At 42.6% G+C, this 20,333-nt stretch overlaps 1 protein-coding gene across 1 annotated transcript in view; it reads left to right on the plus strand.

Moving 5' to 3' along the window:
* Positions 1-1,800: 1,800 nt before the first annotated feature.
* GAS6 (growth arrest specific 6) overlaps positions 1,801-20,333 on the plus strand; it is a 42,319-nt gene continuing 23,786 nt past the window's right edge. Inside the window, exons 1-4 of the mRNA XM_017817410.1 lie at positions 1,801-1,880; positions 2,301-2,467; positions 16,766-16,790; positions 17,514-17,576. Of these exons, the coding sequence (XP_017672899.1) occupies positions 1,811-1,880; positions 2,301-2,467; positions 16,766-16,790; positions 17,514-17,576 (325 nt within the window). The 5' untranslated portion in view covers positions 1,801-1,810. The remainder of the gene's footprint in view (positions 1,881-2,300; positions 2,468-16,765; positions 16,791-17,513; positions 17,577-20,333) is intronic.

Below are 20,333 nucleotides of genomic sequence, written 5' to 3' on the forward strand. Positions count from 1 at the left end.
AAGCCTCTTCCTTTTGGTGTTTGTGCAGCTGTGCAGCAACTTGGGGGGAGGAACTGATCTGAAATAACATCAATAATTTTTGTTGGGTTACTCTGATCGGGTTTGCCGCATTCTAGCACAAGAAGAGGAGGTAGCCAAAGGACAGGAAAAAGCAATGGGGACTGGTGGGACTGCTTCTTTGAGCAGTGCCAGCTCAGAAAGGTTGGGGAATAATAGAACAAAGCTCCATAGTTCAGGAAAAAGGATGGTTCTGAAATCATATGAGAGAGGTCTAAAAAATGGTATGGTGAAAACAAATAGGGCATGATCATTCACTGTTTGTTAGATGACGAAAATTCAAGTACCCTGTAAAATTATTAAGCACTGGACTTAAAACTGGTGAAAAAAAGTTCCTGTCTAACCTTTGTGCACATTTGGAACCTTCCTGACACTCCTGAAAACCAGGAGCCCCAACAGATCAAAAAAGCTATTTGACAAATTCAGAGACAAGAGATACATTTGTGGCTATTAGTGTTGCAGTGGACACAGTTTTTACCTGAACTTTTGGAGATGAAAACAGAAAGAAACCATAGTGGTTTATATGCTCTTACACCTCTTACCTATATGTCTGCTACTGGCCATTGTCAAGACAGAACATACCAGCCTAGGGATGGTTGCTTTGAATGAGTAGGCTGGCTCTTATGTTTTCATGTATGTTACTTCAACTACATGTGATATAAATACATTGTTTACATGTATTATAATTGTAGTAACTTACTGTGGATACACAAAGTCTGTATTAGGTTTAGCTAAAATAAAATTAAACTAGTCAAGTTCTTCTTTTCAAACAGCTTATACCACTGAAGTTTTCTTGAAGAATACGTAGATTTGGTATTACTTGAGTCATCTGTCACACTGACCCTTCCGCAGGGCAGTACAGATAAAAGGGGTGACTTTAAAACGATGGCAATTAGGCAACCTAAGTGCAGCTCTGAGCTCTGACCTTACAGCTCTGAGGTACCGCTAGCAGGGTTTCCCAGATTGGACATGTTCTGTGTAAGTACGAATGGACGAGGGACAGTAAAGGATGGCTTGCAACATATTGGTATAAACCACATTCATCTCTTTCCTGAGAAGGCTATCCTAAAATACTGAAATAAACTGAAAATGTATTCCTGAAGAAAACCTGCTTTGGTGTGTGGGGAAAAGCCAAGTTTCTAATTTACAGCAAGACTGGGTTGGGTTTAGTGCCAGCTTCTCCCTTCCTAGTGATAAGCCCCGGAGCTATTAAAGAGATGTGCCTGGAAGTGAAGGCGCAGCCTCCCCGTCCGCTGCCCCGGTCCTGCCGGCTGCCCATCTGCCCGACTCCCCGTGACTGCCGTTCCCGGGCAGGTACGCGGGGCCGGGCCGGGCGGCCGCTCCGCCGCGAGGTGTGTCCGTGTGCGGCGGCTCGGCGGTGCCTTGGCGAGCGATTGGGCAGGGCGGGCGGGCGAGCGGCTCCGCGGCTCCCCCGCGGGAACAGGTCTACCCGCCACCGGGCCGAGCGGCGGCGCCCCGGCTCCGCGGCTCCCCCGCGGGAACAGGTCTACCCGCCACCGGGCCGAGCGGCGGCGCCCCGGCTCCGCGGCTCCCCCGCGGGAACAGGTCTACCCGCCACCGGGCCGAGCGGCGGCGCCCCGGCTCCGCGGCTCCCCCGCTGGGCTCCCGCCGCCGCGCTCCCGCAGTAGCAGCGCGCTCCCCGCCCGCGCCGCCGCCCGCCCCGCGCCGCTCCCGCCGCTCCGCTCCTCCAGCCCAGCCCGGCCCGGCCCGGCCGCAGCCGCCGCGCCGCATCATGCCGCATCCCGCGGTGCCCCTCGGGGCCGCCCTGCTGCTCGTCCTGCTAGCGGCGGACTCCTCGCAGAGTGAGTACCGCGGGGGGCCCGTCCCCCCCGCACACGCCGCCGAGCATCCCCCGCCGCCTTGTGTGTGTGTGTGCGAGCGCGGGGTGTGCAGCTGGGGCAGGGGTGGGGTGCGGGGGGATGCGCAGATTCGCGGCTGCGGTAGGGACGGCGGCTGGCGGCGGGTGCAGCGGGAGATGCGGGTGAGGGGCCGCGCCGAGGCCGCGGCGACCCACGGGGGAAGCGCCGGGCAGGGAGGGGGCTCGGTGCGCCGCGGAAGGAGGGTCGGTGCCCTCCGGCTGGGCGGTTTGGTGTGCGGGGTGGGAGATCGGCGGGTTCGGGGCGGCCAGGCGGGCTCAGATGTTCACCGTTCCTCCTGCTCCTCTCCTCCTCCTCGTCCTCCTCCTCGCCTCCCCCGCGCCGCCCCGGCGCTCGGCTGCCCAGCCGTGCTGCTGCGCGCCCCGGAGGCTGCCCAGTTCCTGCGGCAGAGGCAGCGGCGAGCCTACCAGATCTTCGAGGAGACCAAGCAAGGGCACCTGGAGAGGGAGTGCGTGGAGGAGCACTGCAGCAAGGAGGAGGCCCGGGAGGTGTTTGAGAACGACCCGGAGACGGTAAGCGCGCAGAGCCGCCGCGGAGATTTTGGTGGGTTGTCCGGCTCTGCGCTCCCGCCCACTCTTCTATCCGTCTGGCACAGCTGGGTAAGCCGTGGGGAGGAGGAGGATTCAGGACCACTAGGTGAATGGAAAGCAATTAGGAAGACACAGTAGTACTCAGCCTGCACAAGGCAGTCAGGGCTGTCCAGTTAGGAGTGCCTTGGTGAGCGTGGTCTGGGTGAGCGGCCTGGCCTGGCACCTGGCACCTTCATGGTATAAATCCATGAAGCAAGACCAGAGCGACATAGTGATACACCTTCTCTGTCTGGACATGTTACCATCGCTCCTCTTTACTTCAGCTTCCCATCTCAGCTGTATTTAAAATCCCCTTAATGATGTGGCATATGTCACAACAGGAGTTCCTCAGAAGTAGTATGTCTAACCACTTGTAAATCTGTTGGGACCATATTCAGCTTGGTCAATATCTTGGAATCAGGAGGTTCAGGACCCATCAGTACAACAGCAGGAGAGCACGTGTATGGGAATGTGGTATTGCTGCACTAACAGGTGTGGATTCACACGGTTACAGAATGCACACTGCGCACAGAGCTGTCTTTTCCAGTCTTATCAAGGCTGACTTTCACTTCAGTCTTCTCACTTTGAGCAGCATGTGGATGCTTTACTAAGCTTGGCTTATTCTTCCAGTCACTTTACACCTCCTCTCAACACTGTTTTGGATAGGATCTTCTCATTGCAAAGATTATCTGGAATTGATTTAGCAGTGAGAAGTGGATTTTCTTGGTGTTCAGTCTAAAGCTTGATACGGCACAGCATGTTCCTGTTAAATGGTATGATGCTCTAGGGAGAAGATTGGACAGAGAGAGAGAAAGAGATAGATAGATAGCACGTGTGTGTGTGTGTGTGTGTGTACACAGACGCACAAACAACAGGCAAGGGAGGGTCTCAGCTGAGGACATGTTTTATGCTTCAGTCAGACAAGTCTTGACATGTGTGCTTCATTAAGTCTCAGCACTGGATATACAGTGCAGTAGCTTGTTGTCACAAGGCAGTAGTAAGTACAGCAAAAACATTATGATGGATTTTTGACAATCTGTATTTTAGAGATTAATGTGGAGCACTTGCCCAGGCAGTGTTTAATGTTACACCTCTTATGTGTATGTGTAGTCACATCTGCATACAGCAGCGTTTGCTTTGTTCTGCAAAAAGTGAGCTACAGTGGATAACTGTAATGTGGTGAGCATGACTGGCACAACTGTTTCCATATTCATGTTGAGTAATACAACTTTAAGGTCAGTATAAATATTCACCACATAGCAGTGAATGCAGGGAAAACTATAAGTGTGATTTTGTAGCATTCTGGAACAAAGGTGATGTAAGGTCACTGGTTTTACTAACTGGCTTCTGGCCAAGAAAGGAGCTGAAGGCGATGCCTCGATAGATCAGTTTAGAGAGTGGTATACTGTGTAAATATGTTTTTAACAATATTTGGTAATTATTTTGTAAATTGAAAAAATTATACAGTTCTCCTGGTGTAATGACAATAATGAAATCATTTTGGTTTAAAACATTTTCATGTATAATGTAAATTCTTTAAGATACAGTCATGCCCCTTAAATGTGTTTTGTATGACAATGCCAACTTTCTGTCATTGCAAATGATTTTGATTTTTTTGGTACATTTCCTTTGTTATTGCTGCTTGGTTTCACTCAGTTCTTAAAACCACTGAAGAAAGGCTAGATGGACTTCTAGTGTCTGTGCCCCCTTGCTTATTTAACATGTCCTTCCAGACCAGGACTCATGTCTTCAGTGACATAAAATCCAGCCTTTTCTGAGATACAGACCTCCCAAGAGCTCTGAAGTTGCTTGTTACATGCAGTATGTCCTACTCCTTGCCATAACTTGGCTTCAATTTGATTGAGAAGCAAGTGTGCCACCACATATGAGGAGGATTTATGGCCTTTCCTATCCATTTTGCAATCAGTATGTGACATGAAGGGAGCAGCTGCTGTTCAGTAGCAGTTTTCTAATGCAAGGTGGCAGAGGTCATGTATGTGGGCTGTTACAACTCTGCATGGGAAACCTTCTGTGCTTTGTAAGGCATAGGTGACTGCTCCTCCAGCAGTCTCTGTGAATTGGATGGGCAGAGTATTAATACACAGTGGAAGCTTTTCTTAAACAATAGGGAGTTATTGTGCTGTCATTTCACTGATGTTGTGTTGTACATCCAGTCCCGGTGACTGACAGAAGAAGGAAGCTGAGACAGACTTGACTCAGGAAAGACAAAAATTGCTGCAAACAACACCGGGCATTTTGAAGAATCACAGTAACTGCAATCATGGTTCAGCATATTGTCAGGCTGCAGCTGATCCATGCTGGTAAAATGAGATTTTATTGACCAGGGAACTATAGAGATTGCTGTTGACAGAAGATGATTCTCTGTAGTTAAGAAGGCTGAAATTTTTGCATCTCCCTGCTGAACCTGGTCATAGGGATTAACTGCCTAGGTTGTAGCAGAAAGAAACAGCAACAGCCCTTTTTACCCTGTGCTAAGTGCTATGGCTTAGCCTCATAGCAGTCAAGCCACGGGGAACACATCAGTGCATTGCTCATCTATGCTGTTGCATCTCACAGGTTTTATACTTTAAAGCACCAGATAAGCATCAGTGTAGGCATTTGCCTGTGTGCTGTCCCATGAGAGGAATGGTCTTGCAGCCTTGACAACTGAAGGTTACTTTGGGGTTAGTTAATAGCTTCCCTGTTCAACCTCAAGAAATGCTTGTGATGTGAGACCAAAAGTGTTGTCCCTCTTCCCTTTTCCTCTCCATTAGATGCTAATGAAATGTGTGAGTCTTCCTCATAAACCTTACCATTCTGAACTATCCTGTGGTTGTGTGAAGAGAATTTCAAGGCCTAACTTCAAGACCTATGACCTAAAGATATGATAGAAAATTTCATTAACTGATTCAATCAAAGAGCCCCAGAAGTTGAGGTAAGACGAAGCAAGGCCGTAGCGTAGCTTGCATGATGCTTCCCAGGTAAAACTATGTCTTGATACAGTCAATTATAATATCTAGCCAAGAATAACATTATACAGAAAGATACCTATTTCCTGGACAGACCACTAAATAGAAATGAAATGTCGCATATCTATATCACAGCACCCTTTTTCCGTGCCTTCCATTGTTTCAGTGATCAGTTTTCCACAGCAACATCTGCAGGCCTAGTCAGCAGAAGATGCACATTCACTGGAACCTAAATGTGGGTGTTGCCACATGTGAAGTTACTTACATCAACTGCTAAGAATAGTGTATTAGGCAGGTCTAAATAGCCATTCATTTGCAGGCCAGTGCAGCTTTTGTCTTTTATGTTACGGAAAATATAAATATCAGCTTGCTCAGACTGGAGGAAGGAAGATCAATTGAAATATTTTTAGATTGTTTTTTTTTTTTGAGAGGCAGAACAAAACTCAGTCTGTGCCATTTGTATGACTATACATGGTAAAAACAAGTATGCGCCTGGGTTAATGAGTCTTGCAGCCTACTTTTTTCATGAAGGTGATTGCAACATTCTTAAATATTACTGGAGAATTCTGGGATGGTTCCTATTTTATAATTTCATTTATGCTAGAGGTGCCCAACAGAAAAATTAAAAGATAATATAGTGAGGAAAAAAAGAAGGATGAAAATCATGTTCATGGGAGGTATGAGGACTGTTTCTAAACATGATCTATTAAAAAGATAGGCTAGGTGTGATAGATGGGACGAAGTTGCAAAATATCTTGGATACAGAGATAAGAATGTTATCTTACTTAGCGTGTTGATGAGGCCTTATAAAAAGCAGTACTGCAGAAATATTTGACCTTGGTATGCAGTCAAGGTATTACAGCTTGTTAAGTGACTGATAAACTACTCTGGAATTTGGTTGACCTATTCTAAAAATCTGGTCATCCAAGCACGTAAAACAAAGGGCAGAAGGGAGTGTATCTTCCAGTAGTCTTGGAAACATAAGATTTCGCGAAAGAAAAAATAGAGCAAAAAAGTGTCCTTGTGGAAGGAGTTTCTCTGTTTTGAAAGGCTCAGCACAGGGAAGGTGTTTGAATGCAGGCTCTTATCATTTGGTACCATAGTTTATCCATACAGCATCTGTCCCTGCACATCTTGCTAGCTGTTGTTACTGCCGAAGAATTACTGGTCTTCCTGCAGCTCACCATAGAAATTGCCATGCTGAATACATTTAAAGGTGTGAGTCACACTGGAAACGCTGATGTAGGTCAGCCTGGCCACCTGTGTTTACTGTTTATGGATGTGGTCCTCAGTAGATTATTGGGAAAGCCAGCTGGTTTTCATGTGTGTGCGGAACGGACATCTGATTCATAGGCAGGCACTTGAAACGTTCTCCTGTTTTTTGAGGGACTTGCATCCAAAATGCTATTAAAACCTACAGCTTGTCAGATACACAAAACACTGGCAAAGAATCACAGGGTAACTTGGGACTGAAGAGGTATCTAGTCCACTGTCCCTCTCACAGCAAGTGCAGCAGTGACACCAGATCAGGCTTTTGGGGGCTTTTTGCAATCCTGTCTTGAAAATTACTGATCCTAACAAAACATCCAACAATGTCAGCATTCTTTCTGCTAGGGTGGATTTTATTGAGAAGCTGAAATGCAGATGAAGCAATGTATAGGGTGTGATAATGGTCAGTTTGGTTGGCTTTCATGGTATTACTAGCTCACTTGGTTTTATTTCTTTATGTATTCCATGGCATGACATGGCCATGACAACACAGATGAGCTGCGTGCATGGACTAAGGTCATCCAAACTTTACTCTGATCTTTTAGGAAGGGTGGCTGTCAGGCAATATTTAGGTATTATTTCTAAGAATAGCAAGGTAGATACACATTTGTAAATACTAATCAGAAAAGTATGAAGGCATGTAGGGGGAGGAGAGGAGAGGAGTTACTTGGAGAGTAAAGCAGTGTAATATTTCTTTGAGTAATTTAGTGCATGTTGTGTAGTCTAGACATGAAAAATACTGATATAATTTTTAGATACAGATGTCATCATCCCTGTATAGAATATTCCTTTCTAGATCTAGGCAAAAATCTGGGTTTATTTGCTGTGACTGTTCTTCTCAATATACTGATTTGTTTTGGCATTGTGGCAGAGCATGGGGAATGGAATAGATTTATAGCTGGTATAAATTTCTTTATCTCTTCTTGTTGGTGCAGAGAGAAGGAAAGAGTTACTGGAAAACTCTGTGCTGATGTTTTAATCTGTTTGGACTCAGTACATGGAAGAATGGATTACCAGGCACAGTGGTACCTGCCTAGTAGATTTTGAGAAAAAAAATATGGGGAGATTTAGACTTCTATTCAGGAATGGCTTAAAGGAGAGAAGAAGGAAATAGAAAAATTTGAGTGCCAGGTATATGCCACAGTGACATTCCAACTCTGCTGGGATGAGATCTGGGTGTCCCACCAGGTGTTCTCCCTTCCCTTTCTTCCTTCTCCTTGTAGTTTCTTATAAAGGACAGGAGAGCTTTGTACCAAAATCCAGTGAGTCTAACTGATCAGGAAGGCAAAAAGATTGGGACTGTGGACCAGGATGCATCTCTCTACTCTGTGGAACAGACACAGCATTTGTTTGTGGTGGTGCTGTGCAGTTGCAGGATGATGACAAAAATACTCCTGTCTGTCTTAAAAAGCAGGTTATACATTTATTGGCTAAATGCTGCTTTATTAAAAGTTACTGAGAAGGGTGAGCAAAGTTTGCTGTTGGTGGAAGCAGACACAGCTCCATCAGCTCCCCTGGACTTCTGCTTACCTGGTCTTTATCTATTGCCACTCATGTCAGTGTAGCCCAGAAACTCAGAATAGACATGGAAATAGTGACACACTACATCGCAAAAGATAAAGTTAGGGTAAGTCAGTTTTTTTAGAGGGATACAATAGGTTTTAATAAATATGTGAAAGGGGAAAAAGCCAATTAAAAATGAAGAAAACAGTTTTGTGGCCATGAGCTCTCATTTTCTTTTTAAATGAAAAAAAAAATAAGGAGCAGCCAACTGGGAATTAATACAGTTTGTTAGTGCAGCTGCATAAGAATCAGGTGAAAGAAACATTGAATCTGTATGAACTGGCAGTTGTGGTTCATGTGTGCTCCAAACTCTGATTGAGCTTGATGAATTACAAGCAGTCACTTTCCATTAAGTATGAAGAACAAGGATGGAACCACCATCACAGAAACTGATAAGGAACATTGCAGCAAGGTTTACTTCTCCCCTCACATTACCTTTCAGGCTTTGGTCTCACACTGGGAAGCTCAGCTGATCTAGTAGAGGTAAGCAAATGTCTATTCTCTTCACCCTTCTTGCACAGCAATTTGGGAAACTGCATGGACCAATTTAAGTAACTGACTAAAGAAAAGTAGTCTGCAGAGAAAATTATCATTTTGCAGCTGGATCAGTTCCCCAGTCCAGTTCACCATGCAGCTTCACCTGACAGAGTGGAAAGGACAGCCTGAGGTTAGGATGGGAAGGCCAGGTGCCAGGTGAGAAGCAGAAACTGTTGTCACAGCTCAGGCTGCCAAAGAAAAGAATGAACAACCAAGGCTTAGAGAATCTGGATGAAGTTTTTCAACAGGTCTCCCTTCTGTATCTCTGCTTTCATCACAGTTTTGTTATGACTTGGTGTTCTGTAAGCTCTCCACACATGCACATCTGTGGGGAAATTTCCTAATTGATGGTTTTAGGTTTTATCCCTGTTCCTCTGAGCATCAGCAATGGGACCCAGAGAAAGAGCAAAGACAGAAAATAAAGAGGATACCCAGGGAGGGGAGCAACTGTTGTCTTCACTCTGCACATCTACCAGGACAGAAGGGTGAATGAAGAGGTGAAAGGAGAATGGGTCATGCTTGCTCTTTACAGGATCACATGCATCTGGAGAGCTACCATATTTGACTGATTCCTTGAACAGGGAGTCCTAGTTCAATTCTAGAAAATATTTAGGACAAGAACAGAAAAGCAACTACTACTTACTTATTAATGAACAGGGAAGTATGAGATCAGATTGTGTCACAGGGGCCTGGTGTCATCTCAGATGTCACTTCCCTATTCCTTGCTTGCCTGTCCCTTCTGAGGCCAAATCCAGCAATGCCTAAAGTGGCTGAATGCCATTAGTATGAGTTGCAACCTCTGCAGATAAGCAAAATCCTAAGGAACAAATCATTAGATTACAAGAAGGGGAAAAACTTCAGTGGATAAAATGTCACAGAACCTATAAGAGAGATCATAGATATTTAAATCATATTTGATGGGATATAAGACCTGTTCTGTTTTAAATACAGCTGAAATAATTGCAGAGTGATGACATAGTGATGATGTTGAAGGGAGACAGGCTTTTACTTACGCTAGGTGTTTTGTCAGATACTGGTTTCCTCAATTTGACTGAAGTTTCTGAGCAAGTGTTAGTTTAACTGCATGTACTACACATACACTAATAGTGTAACTATTGCAAGAAGTAAGGATTCAAACAAGCAACACTGAGTGAAGATCTATCATCAAATTGAGATCTTTTGAAATTGCACATTATTACAATTGGAGGGAAAGTAGCCTTTTGGTCCTAAAGCAATGGAGGAAACCTCAAGGCATTCGTGATTGTATTGCAGTCAGAATAATTTAAAAGCGTATGCAACCAACTTATTAGAATCACTCTACAAATTATTTTTGTTGGAGTACTTGGCAGCAGTTGTATCCATTTCACACCATTACTGTCTAATCAAACTCTGCCTCGGGCCATCTATAGAAATTATCTCTCGGTGCCCCCTACATCTTCACAAAATCTAATGTATCTGTGACATACAGTAACTTTTTTTTCTTCTTTTCTTTCCTTTCATTATTTTTTATCCCCCCATAACTGTGCATTTTAGTCATCAGCGAGTTTTTCCTTATTGCAGAGGAACACCTTTTGCTGAAGTGGCACCTAAGGAAGCTATTGGGAGATGGTCTTGCTTCTCAGAAAAGGGCAAGGGAAGCTGTGACAGTAGATGGGCTTTATTTCCAAACTTGAGGATTCTGCAGAGATACCTAGTCTCTATGGAAGGAGTGATGCTAGAGAGTGTGGTCTTGAAAGTGTCTTGTTTGAGAAGTTCAACAACTCGGTGGAAGGGGCAGTCACAGTCTTTGTGCACCAGAATAGCTGGACAGTGTGAAGTGGCTACTTGGCAAATGGACACAAAATCTAAAATCTACCCGAAGCAGCTGTAACTTGGGTGGTAGGAGATGAAACTTGGAGGCTGCTTTTGGATTGTAACGTGACCTGCTTGCTACTCTAAAGCCTCACTTGGCAAATTGTGGAGAGAAGTTCTGTTTGCTCTTTGCATGGAGAATACAGATCGCCCCAAAGCAAAATAGGAAGCAAACTAACCTGGCTGAGTGATGGGCTCCTCGTGAGAAGGAAAGCTTGTGCAAGCAATGTGGCATTCATTTGATCGTAACTTCTTTAACTATAGATTCTACATATTTAAAATTCTGAATTGCACAACTGCTTAATTCCATTATATGGGAGGATGGGCCCAATCACACAGCATGAGATTTGCTATGTATCAGAAGTCTGGGGCTGAGTTTTAAAAAATGGAGAGAGCTCTCAAGCATTAATGAGATTTGCATTCTCAGGTTGTAACAGTTGAAAAACTGCCAAACATTAAGGTACAGCCTGTTGTGATTGGTAGCAGTCATTTCTTTGCAAAGAATATCTTTCTAAACAGGCCTACAGTGTGGAAACATGAAATACATTTATAAATGAGCTCTGGCCATGCCCAAGACAAACATTCAGTCATGAAGGAAAGAGGAAAAGGGAGAGTCATTATATGGAAATGAGAAAAGGGCATAAAGTGGGAGTTGTTGCTACTCTCTAAGATGTAACTAGGTAACTAAAAAAATAGTTTTTAGAAATCACTGTTGCTAACACAAGTCAGTGTGATGCTCCAGTGTTAGTGATGCTGCAGTCACTGGATCACAGGATGTTTGAGGTTGACAGGCACCTCTGGAGGCCTTCTGGTCCACCCCACTTGCCCAGGCAAGACCACCAAGAGCCAGATGCCCGGGAACATGAGCAGTCCTCCTGTAAACTGCATCTTCTACCTGCTGCCTCCAGAGCTCAAACGTGATTTGGGTTAGATTCTCTGCTGATCAGTCTTACCTGACCTAGTACTCAAGCAAAACAAACAGAAGCAGTAGGCAGGCCCTTTTGTCTGAGGTCTCCAGAGTTGCCAATTACTTTAAAGCAACAGTGAGAACATTTTCCTGGTGTTGACAGGGTCATTGTTATGTTTTCAGAAGGGCTATTTTTATACAGTGACTCATGTTAACGCTTGTTCTGATTTGGTGTTTTTCCATCTTCTCTAAAAATGCAGCAGGGCTAATGCAAACCCTGTATAATTTCACTCGCTCCTGGATTTTACCACCAAGGGAGAGTTTGGCCATAGAGTTGAAAATAGATGGTGACCCCAGTCGCAATGTTGGTTTCCTCTGGCAGGAAAGCTGACATAGGTAATTCTGCCCCTTCAGCTCCACAGCTGAGCTATGAATTCTTTCCTTCATGTTGCTGTTCTCCTCAGTTGTTTCAATGCAGGGTGTTGTGGGGATGGCCCAAGAGAAACTGTTCTTAACATTTGAAAGGAAAAAAACACAAATAAAAAAATTAACAACCTGGAGTTTTTGGGGGTTGTTTGCTTGGGTTAGTTTTTTTTTGAGGACACTTTTAAAATTATGCTCTCTTTCCATTTTAGATATCCAGGCTAACTGTTGTAGTGGCTGTTGTATCAGGGTAGTAGTAAGCTCTGGCTGTAGGTGGGAGAGGAACATCTTAGCCCCTTGAAAAATGCTTGGTGTCTCTCTACCTTGAAATAAAAGCATGCATTCTTAGGTCTTACATTATTGCCATGGAAGCTAATAATTGTGTTTAACGCATCGTAAGACTTGCTCCTGCATGTGTTCGTATGAAAGGGGTGGAGACTGTAGAGCTTAAATCTTTACTGTTATAACTGTCTCCTGCACAGCAAGGGAAAGGTCTCTTGAGCTGAGTTGAAGTAAGCAAGCCAGGACCTGCCTGGAGAGACTGGCCTCATGCTGTGCTTTCCACCTCACTGAAAGGGTGGAGACTTGCAGATGTTAGGCACTTCAGTCTCCCCTATTTCTCCCTCTTTACCTGAGATCTCTGCTGAGCTGCACTTTGGATGGCACATGACGTGGAACTCATGGTTGGGTGACAGCTCTGGTGTGTAGCTCATACTACATTTGATCTGTAGTTACAGCAGATAAAAGATATAGTTTACAAAAGGACTGTTCGTGTTCCTGGGACACCACGGGCTGTTGGTGTCCTGCTGCCAGGCCCTTGACTATTGTAGCTTCTGGCATCCCAGCCCTACTGGTTGATACATGGGAACCAGTCAGACAGAAGGTATGTTGGGTCACAAGGAAGAGGGGTGCAAATACATTAAGGTTTTTTGGTAGGAGCGTTCCCAGAGGTTGGAGTTGTTGAAACTACATTTGTGACTGTTGGTCTCTCGTGGAGGTTGGTGCTTCTGCAAGGTATTGTCTTCCTCTTGCCTGCAGTGGGACATTGCTACTGGACAGATGGGTTAAAGAGCTTGGTGAGGTCAGTGTCTGTACAGCAGCCTATCCACAGGATGTTTATGTCCAACATGTATTTGTTTATAGCTTTTTATTTTAAAAGTCCATTTCTCCTGCTTTTATTTTCAGCTATAATTAGGAAAGCAAATCCAAAGGGGAAGGGCTGACAACATTTAAGCATTGACTTTTTATACCAGAGTCCAAGCTGAAAATTTAACACATAATTCTGTCATGATTTTTGCCACCCCAGCAGTAACAGTTAAATAACTTCTTGTGTTTTGATCATATGAATTGTGTGTGCTTTCTGGATGGTGATATATTTGGTAAGCCTAAAATTGAAGGTGGATAGCTGATAAATCAGCAGAATAGTAATAGAGAATCTTTGCCAACTCTTTCTTAGCAAGCCTCAAGCATTTCTCTTGGCATTTTTGTTGGATCATGAAAATACAATTGAACACTTCTGGTGGGGAGAAGATAAGTCTCATGCTTTTAACATGGACTTGACCCTGTGTAGGATCTTTATCTTCCCTGACATCTGGGAGTCATTAAAGCTTAGTACAGCACAGAAGACTGAAAAGGCATTGTGGAGTTAGGCACAGCTTGAATTTTTAACTAAGAAAACTTCTCCTTGATATTTTTTGAAAAGGGACTGTTACTTTCAGTTTAAGCAAGTTCCTTTTCTCAAGGTGTGAGATCATGTGTCCTTCATTCTTGATTAACCTTTTGGCTGAATGGAAATATGTTGTCATTGTATTTCCAAAAGCCTGTTGTAAGAAAAATTGATTATGGAGAAATAGGAAAAGTTAATCATACAAGAATGAGTAATGTTAGAACCTGTCATCACATTGCTTTATTTTAGAATGGTAGTATCAGCAGGTCCTGTAAACCTGGTGAAGTGCTACTGATCAGCAAGTGCTTTTGTATAAGTAAATGCGGAAGATGGGGAAAGAAGAGTTAAATTTCTATTAATAGCCCCCTGTTTAAATCACTTACCTTGGTTATGTACCTTGTGAAATGAAGCTTGTCATGGTACCGTGTCTTGGAGTTTCACTTGTCTGCTGTTCAGCTGGCATTGAATCAATATACAGTCAGTTTGCATTTAGAGGGTTATTTGTACAAAAGTAAACTCTATACCACTTTTCTAGCACTCAACTCATTTATCAGAGGTCAAGGAGAAAATTAAGTTTTATGCCTTTGCCACCACTGACTTGGAGCAATTAGGCTGATGGCCATGAATATGAAAGCTCCTATTTATTGTTCTATGAGTGCCCAAACAGTTGTTCTTGCCAGAGTCTGGATTATCCTGTTGGTGGTTAAACACATCTGCACATTCTTGTGAAGTATGTTGGAAAAGGAGATCTAATGAAAGAAATGTTTTGAATATTTTATTACATGCCACTAGCTTTTTCTCCTCAAGTGCTGGCTAAAGTTCAGCTTGTGGTTAATAGTACAACTGGACACTCACCTGAATACTTAGAGTGCTTGGATTTATTTTTATTTTGACTGCACTTTTTTGATTTGTCCTTTCCAAAACTAAACCTTAAAACAAACAAACAAAAAATAGGAAACAGGGACTGTAGTGAGTTCTGAGCTCAATACTATGTTAACCCAAAGAGACAGTTCAAAGCTCAACCCCAAAATATGCCAAGCCTATTACGCTCATGACAGAATTGAAAATGAACATAAGTATAAGCTGCTACTCTACTTCTTTGTTGGTGCTCTGATAATTTAGGCTGAATAGTTACATGGTGCGTTTCAGTTACTGGGCCATATTTGCCAGAAGCAATTGATTTTTCTGGTAAATGACAGCAATGCAATTGATTGCATTGGACAGTCCAGATCAAACTGAATCATGGCATGAGCCTGTCTCTGTTGTTTATACATGCCTGTAAGAACGCACAAGCCTATCCAAACATCTGTAATTAGAGGAGAAGATAAAATAGTTTCTTACCTTGCACATTGTATAGACCAATTTAATTTTGTAGAATGCAGGGTATTTACTGTCCCAATCTCACTGAAGATAGTGTTATATGAAAATTGCTCATGGTGTATGAAAGAGAATTATGTTGTTCAAATGCTTTCACAATTAGCTGAGAAGTGGTCTATTTTAACCAAAAAAATTAAGCACCAGTACAATCCATAAGTTTTTTCCTCATTGCATGCCCCAGTCACAATTTTAACAGTGCTTGAACCGATGACTTATACATTATGAAAACCACTATAAAGGTGGAAAGAAATGCTTTTTCCTAGCCATGAATTTTTGTACTTTTTTAAAAAATGTGATACAATGATCAACTTCAGCCAATTTCCCATCCTTCTATGCAGCACAATTGTATTTTCCTGCTGTTTCTCTGTGCTGGTGCAAGCAATTGTGGGTGGCAAGGCCTCACCAGGCTCAGTAGTTTTCTGACATGCAGGGGTGGATCCACATCCCATCAGCAAATACCTGCTCTCCCTGTATGGCTGCACTTTGTTGATGCAAAGCAGGGAACAGTAACACATGACCATGTACCATGAAGGCAGTGGGAATGCCCTTTGCAGTCTGGTTTTAGATTAACGAATGTCAGTTTTCCCCTCAGTTGCAAATTGTCACTATTCGCTTCTTTGAGCAGACTCTCTCCACGATGGAGTGGGTGGTACGGCAGCGGGTGGTGTTGTAGTGGGAGTTGCAGAGTGCTTGTTGGAAGAGCAAATGGTACCCTTTCATTTTGGGTGACTGTGGTGTTAGTGTGCTGGCCATGTTCTGCATCAACAGAGTGCCTCGGAGGACGTGCTGGGTGACTAAATGATCCTATACTTTCCTGTGGCAATGGATTTGCCATATATAGGATGGAAGAAGTCCTGTCAGAGATGGACTAGTGAAGAAAAAGAAGAAAACAGCTCAAATGTTATAGAAACAGAAGTTTTTAAGGTGGTTTAAACAGGTTTTAAAATGGCTTTTGCTTTTCTACAAAGTCATTGCTCCTTCTTCCCGACACCCCCCCTGTGAAGGACTATTGTCTCCCATACAGGAGTGTCCTGGGAAGATGTCCTGAGGTGTTTCTCGTTGGTTTTTGTTAACCCCTTCCTATTGGCTGTTAACTCTTTACCTGATTGTTTTTTCTGTATGACCCTGAACATGTAATTGGTCCCCTTTTGACCCTCCTAAAAGCCTTATAAACCCCTATCCCCACAATAAACTTCCTCTTTCGTCCGTCCCTCCCTGGTGGTCTGTGTGAGCTCCTTACAGGGTTGCCAGGCCACGTGGCGAGGGCAGGGGGGAAGAGCATTCACCTTCCAGGTAATGGGCTGGCACCCAGGGCCTGAAGGTTCCCCCTCCACTTTCCCTCTAGGGTTTTGCCCCTATCTCATGTCATCATTAGCACCTTTTACCTCTTGGTGGGTAAGTGGCTTCATGCTCAGTCACTGCCACTGACCAGGTCAGCTGCCATCAAAAAATACCTTGAGACTGGAGCTAATGTTTCCTTCCTTTTCAAATAACAAAATATATGTGTGATATTGTGGTGTTTCTGGTTCTGAATAAAAAGAAATTAGGATGTTGGTGTTTGGAACTTGTTAAACAACTGTCACGCAAGAGCACTAAACTGACAGCAGCTCTTAAATAGTATGACAATAGAAGCAAATGTTATTCAATAAATTTTTGCCTTTTTTTTCCCCTTTCTACAGGAATATTTTTACCCGAAATACTTGGGTGAGTTGCAGCTTTTACTTTTACTTTGTGGCAGTGCTGATATGTGATGCCTGACACTGGAGCTTGTTACAGCTGAAACCTCTGCTAAGAAACGTGATGGAAATATGATTGCAATAAACATGTATTGCTAACTTTAGAGTGTATGTTCCTTATAGTACTTTGAGGTGTGTTTTTTTATTTACGTGTACATTCGCATACATAGATGTTCTATATGTTTTCTGCATGTTAAAATCTTGATGTTGCATATGTATCTGTGGCTTGCAGTGTTGTTAAGTAATTTGTAGTTTTCTACCTTTTTCCCATTTTAATTGACTTAGTTATTAACTAATCTCTGTATTTAAAAAAAAAGATGCCTTTACTTATTGAACCACTGACTTATTTTATTGGCTGTATCATAGTCATGGTGTGAAAAAAAATCTTTGTGCTTTTTAGGTATTTTAAGAAATTTAGTTGGTCAAATTTGAGTAGCTACTATCACAGTTTTAGAATCACAGTAGCATCTGGTTAAGTGATCATCCTCTTCAAATGGTTTATAACTGCTGTACATCAAAGCTAAAAAAAAATTAATGAACTTAAGAACTTTAAGGCATCTGGGAGGTTATAATATTGCATAGATTTTGCATCTACCTTCCAAGTCCTTGCAGTCCAGGTATCATTTTACATGCTTTGAAGCACTGTCCTGTCATCATTATAAAAATAACGATTTTATTTTCTGTTCTTCAGCTTGTATTCAGAAATATGGGTCGCCGTATACAAGAAGTCCAGATTTCCTTACATGCGTTCATAGTAAGCATTTTTGGTTTGTATATTGTAGTTAAATGTTCTCTCATTCTGTCTAAAGGTGTGGTACTAGCTCAGCCATCTCCATTTCTGATAGTATTTTAGTACTGGTCTTCCTATTCTCTAGCCTCGAGACTCCATACCACCAAAAAAATCTTTTCCATTTATAACCTAATGCCATCTTGCTGTCATGTTTTAGTACTTTGGTATTTTATGATGCAAGTTTCTTTCCCACCAGTTTCCCAAGGTCTGAATAAACTGAGAAGCAAGAGGGACAAGAAGTAGGATGTACGTAAGGCTGTACACTATGCTTGGCCTTTCATTTTCTATTCTCTTGAATGCTAACTTTGGCTCACTCTATTAAGGAACATTAAGAAAAGCTTAAAGTCAAACTCAGGCTCATGACAGCCTTCTTTACATTAAGGAGATGAGTTTCACGTGTCATGTGACTGTGCTTTAAATATTGCAAACTTTAAAAACTCAAATTAATTTGGAAGTCAAACTGATAACTTTGTAGCGGGTGAAGGGAATTCTTCTAATACATTTCTAGTTGCCTCTTGAAGCTTAGCAGTGCTAAAGGTATAAAACTGCATAAGTGTTCTAAATACATCCTGGGAGCAGAACAAATTGGGAGAAAAATCACATGTATGTATATTTATTTTCTTTTTACCCCTGTGTTTCAGTCTTTTATTGTGATCAAGTTTGATTAGTCATGCATTCGTACCAGTGCTACCAAAGCAGGATCAGGATTTAGTTGACCTTTCACATTTATGAACTGCATTACAACAACCTTTTCTAAGAGTGAATTCCAAGGTTGTTAAGTGGTATGTGAAGAATTGCCCTCATATCACTTACAGATGTTAGCAGTATCACTTATGGTTGTTAAGAGTGCTCTGAACTGGGAATTCTTGGACTTGTGGTACCTGTGTCAGCTGCAGCGTGCCAGCTAGTTCGAAGTGGGGTATGAGGCTGAATGCTTACTTTTACTTGTGTGTGTGGCATGGCAGAGGCAGGAGTTTTTGATGAAAATGGTTATATCAACTGGGAGCACTTGTTCCAAACAGCTAAACGGTGTTTTAGAAATGCGAGTCTAAAGGTTGGCGATGAAAAAATCTGAAAAAATAAAAGCTGAATAATTGTTTTTAGGGCTCACTGCCCATTTCATATGCAGTGGTTTGGAAAGAAAATGATAATATTTTCCCCCATTAAAATATTAAAAGATCTTAAAATGGCTGAGTTTTGGCTAGCCATTGTCGATTCACAGGAGAAGTAACAGAAAGGAACCTGAAACGCACTTGGAAGAATGACAGTCTTTGTGCTTAGCCAGTTCCAGTGTGCCTCTTAATTTTTCACAGATGTTGCTAAAAGACTGTGTAGCTCTGTGATTTTGTGCCTGCAAGATGCTTTTAAATTTTGTTTCTTAACAGCCTTCTCCCCTCAAAACAAGGCTCTTTTAGTGGAAGGCTCTTTTAACCTGGTGTACAAAGACATTGCGCAGCCTGAGGGCTGGAGAGTGATTAACTACACTAGTTTATACTAGGAATAAGGTAGAAATTTTAACTGTGACAGTGATTAGACAGCTTAGCAGAAGATGTGAGGATTTCTAGTTTCGTAGAATCTGATAACCTTTAGATCAGGTTTACAGGTAGGATTCAGCTCTGGATTCAGAGTTAGATGCAGGTGTTTCTAGCAGTGTTCTACATGAGTAGTATTCCCATCACAGTCAGTGGAGCGTTAATCTCCTCTGGTTCTAGAGGGATTCCATCAACCAAATTGTGCCAGCTCTGGGGAGACCTGAATCCATGTATGGACTGTTTATTTACTATCTCTAGCAACTGCAGTGAGTGTTTCCAGTTGCTTTGCAGATAGATGTTTATTTTACACACAGACACCTGTACTTTGGTCTGCAGATCTGGATATTTTTCTAAAAAAGATCCTGCGTGTCAGCTAGGAATTAAGGATTTGGTTCTGCAAGACTTTGGAAAATTGTGCAGGATTTTTTGGAAATGAGGCTTCATGTGGCCTTAAAAAACAAAATGAGATTTTTGTTATGTCACGTGCCTGCTTTTCAGTAGTGACTGTCATAATCTTCACAACCTAACATTTCCCTTAGGAAGTTCTACTATGCACCATTTTGTGAATATCAAAAAATAAATTCATAGCATGGAGTAATGAACTGGAAGTGGTAGTCAGCAGACATAAGTAAAGTCTTGTTTCCATACAAGACTTCAAAAATGGAACTGGTAGTTCTATTCTCTGTGTCCACTTATGAGCTACCTATGTGCTATCAGACATAGCTCAAAGCACACAAAAAGGTCATGCTCATCATTACTTTGAACAGCTTTACTAAATCCATTGTGTAAATGAATGGAAACAAAAGCACCATTTTCTTTTGTTGTTGCTTAAATCAGGAGCACCTTTTATGAAGTTGGTAGAATTATGCAGCTGTGAAGCCACCAGAGGAGTGTAAGACTGTGTCTTGTGTTCTCAGCCTCTCATGATAAGAGGCTGCAAACTATCAGCACTGTGTCGATGTGATAAAAACATCCTTGGTTGTTCCTGCCATTTACCATGGTTGCAATAGCTTACTATTCTGCTGAGCAGTGTTATTACCATCTGGCTCTGCAAGGCATATCAGAATCCAGTTTGAGGGAAAGAATCAGAAACCTGTAGGTACACTAGATAAGTCATGCATAACCCTTTGCTTATCAAGAGATAAACACTGCCATATCTGGAAGGCTTGGTTTGTGCAGCTTCAAAAAA

The sequence above is a fragment of the Lepidothrix coronata genome, unplaced genomic scaffold (assembly GCF_001604755.1).
Source record: "Lepidothrix coronata isolate B3197 unplaced genomic scaffold, Lepidothrix_coronata-1.0 Scaffold60, whole genome shotgun sequence".
Lineage (NCBI taxonomy): Eukaryota > Metazoa > Chordata > Aves > Passeriformes > Pipridae > Lepidothrix > Lepidothrix coronata.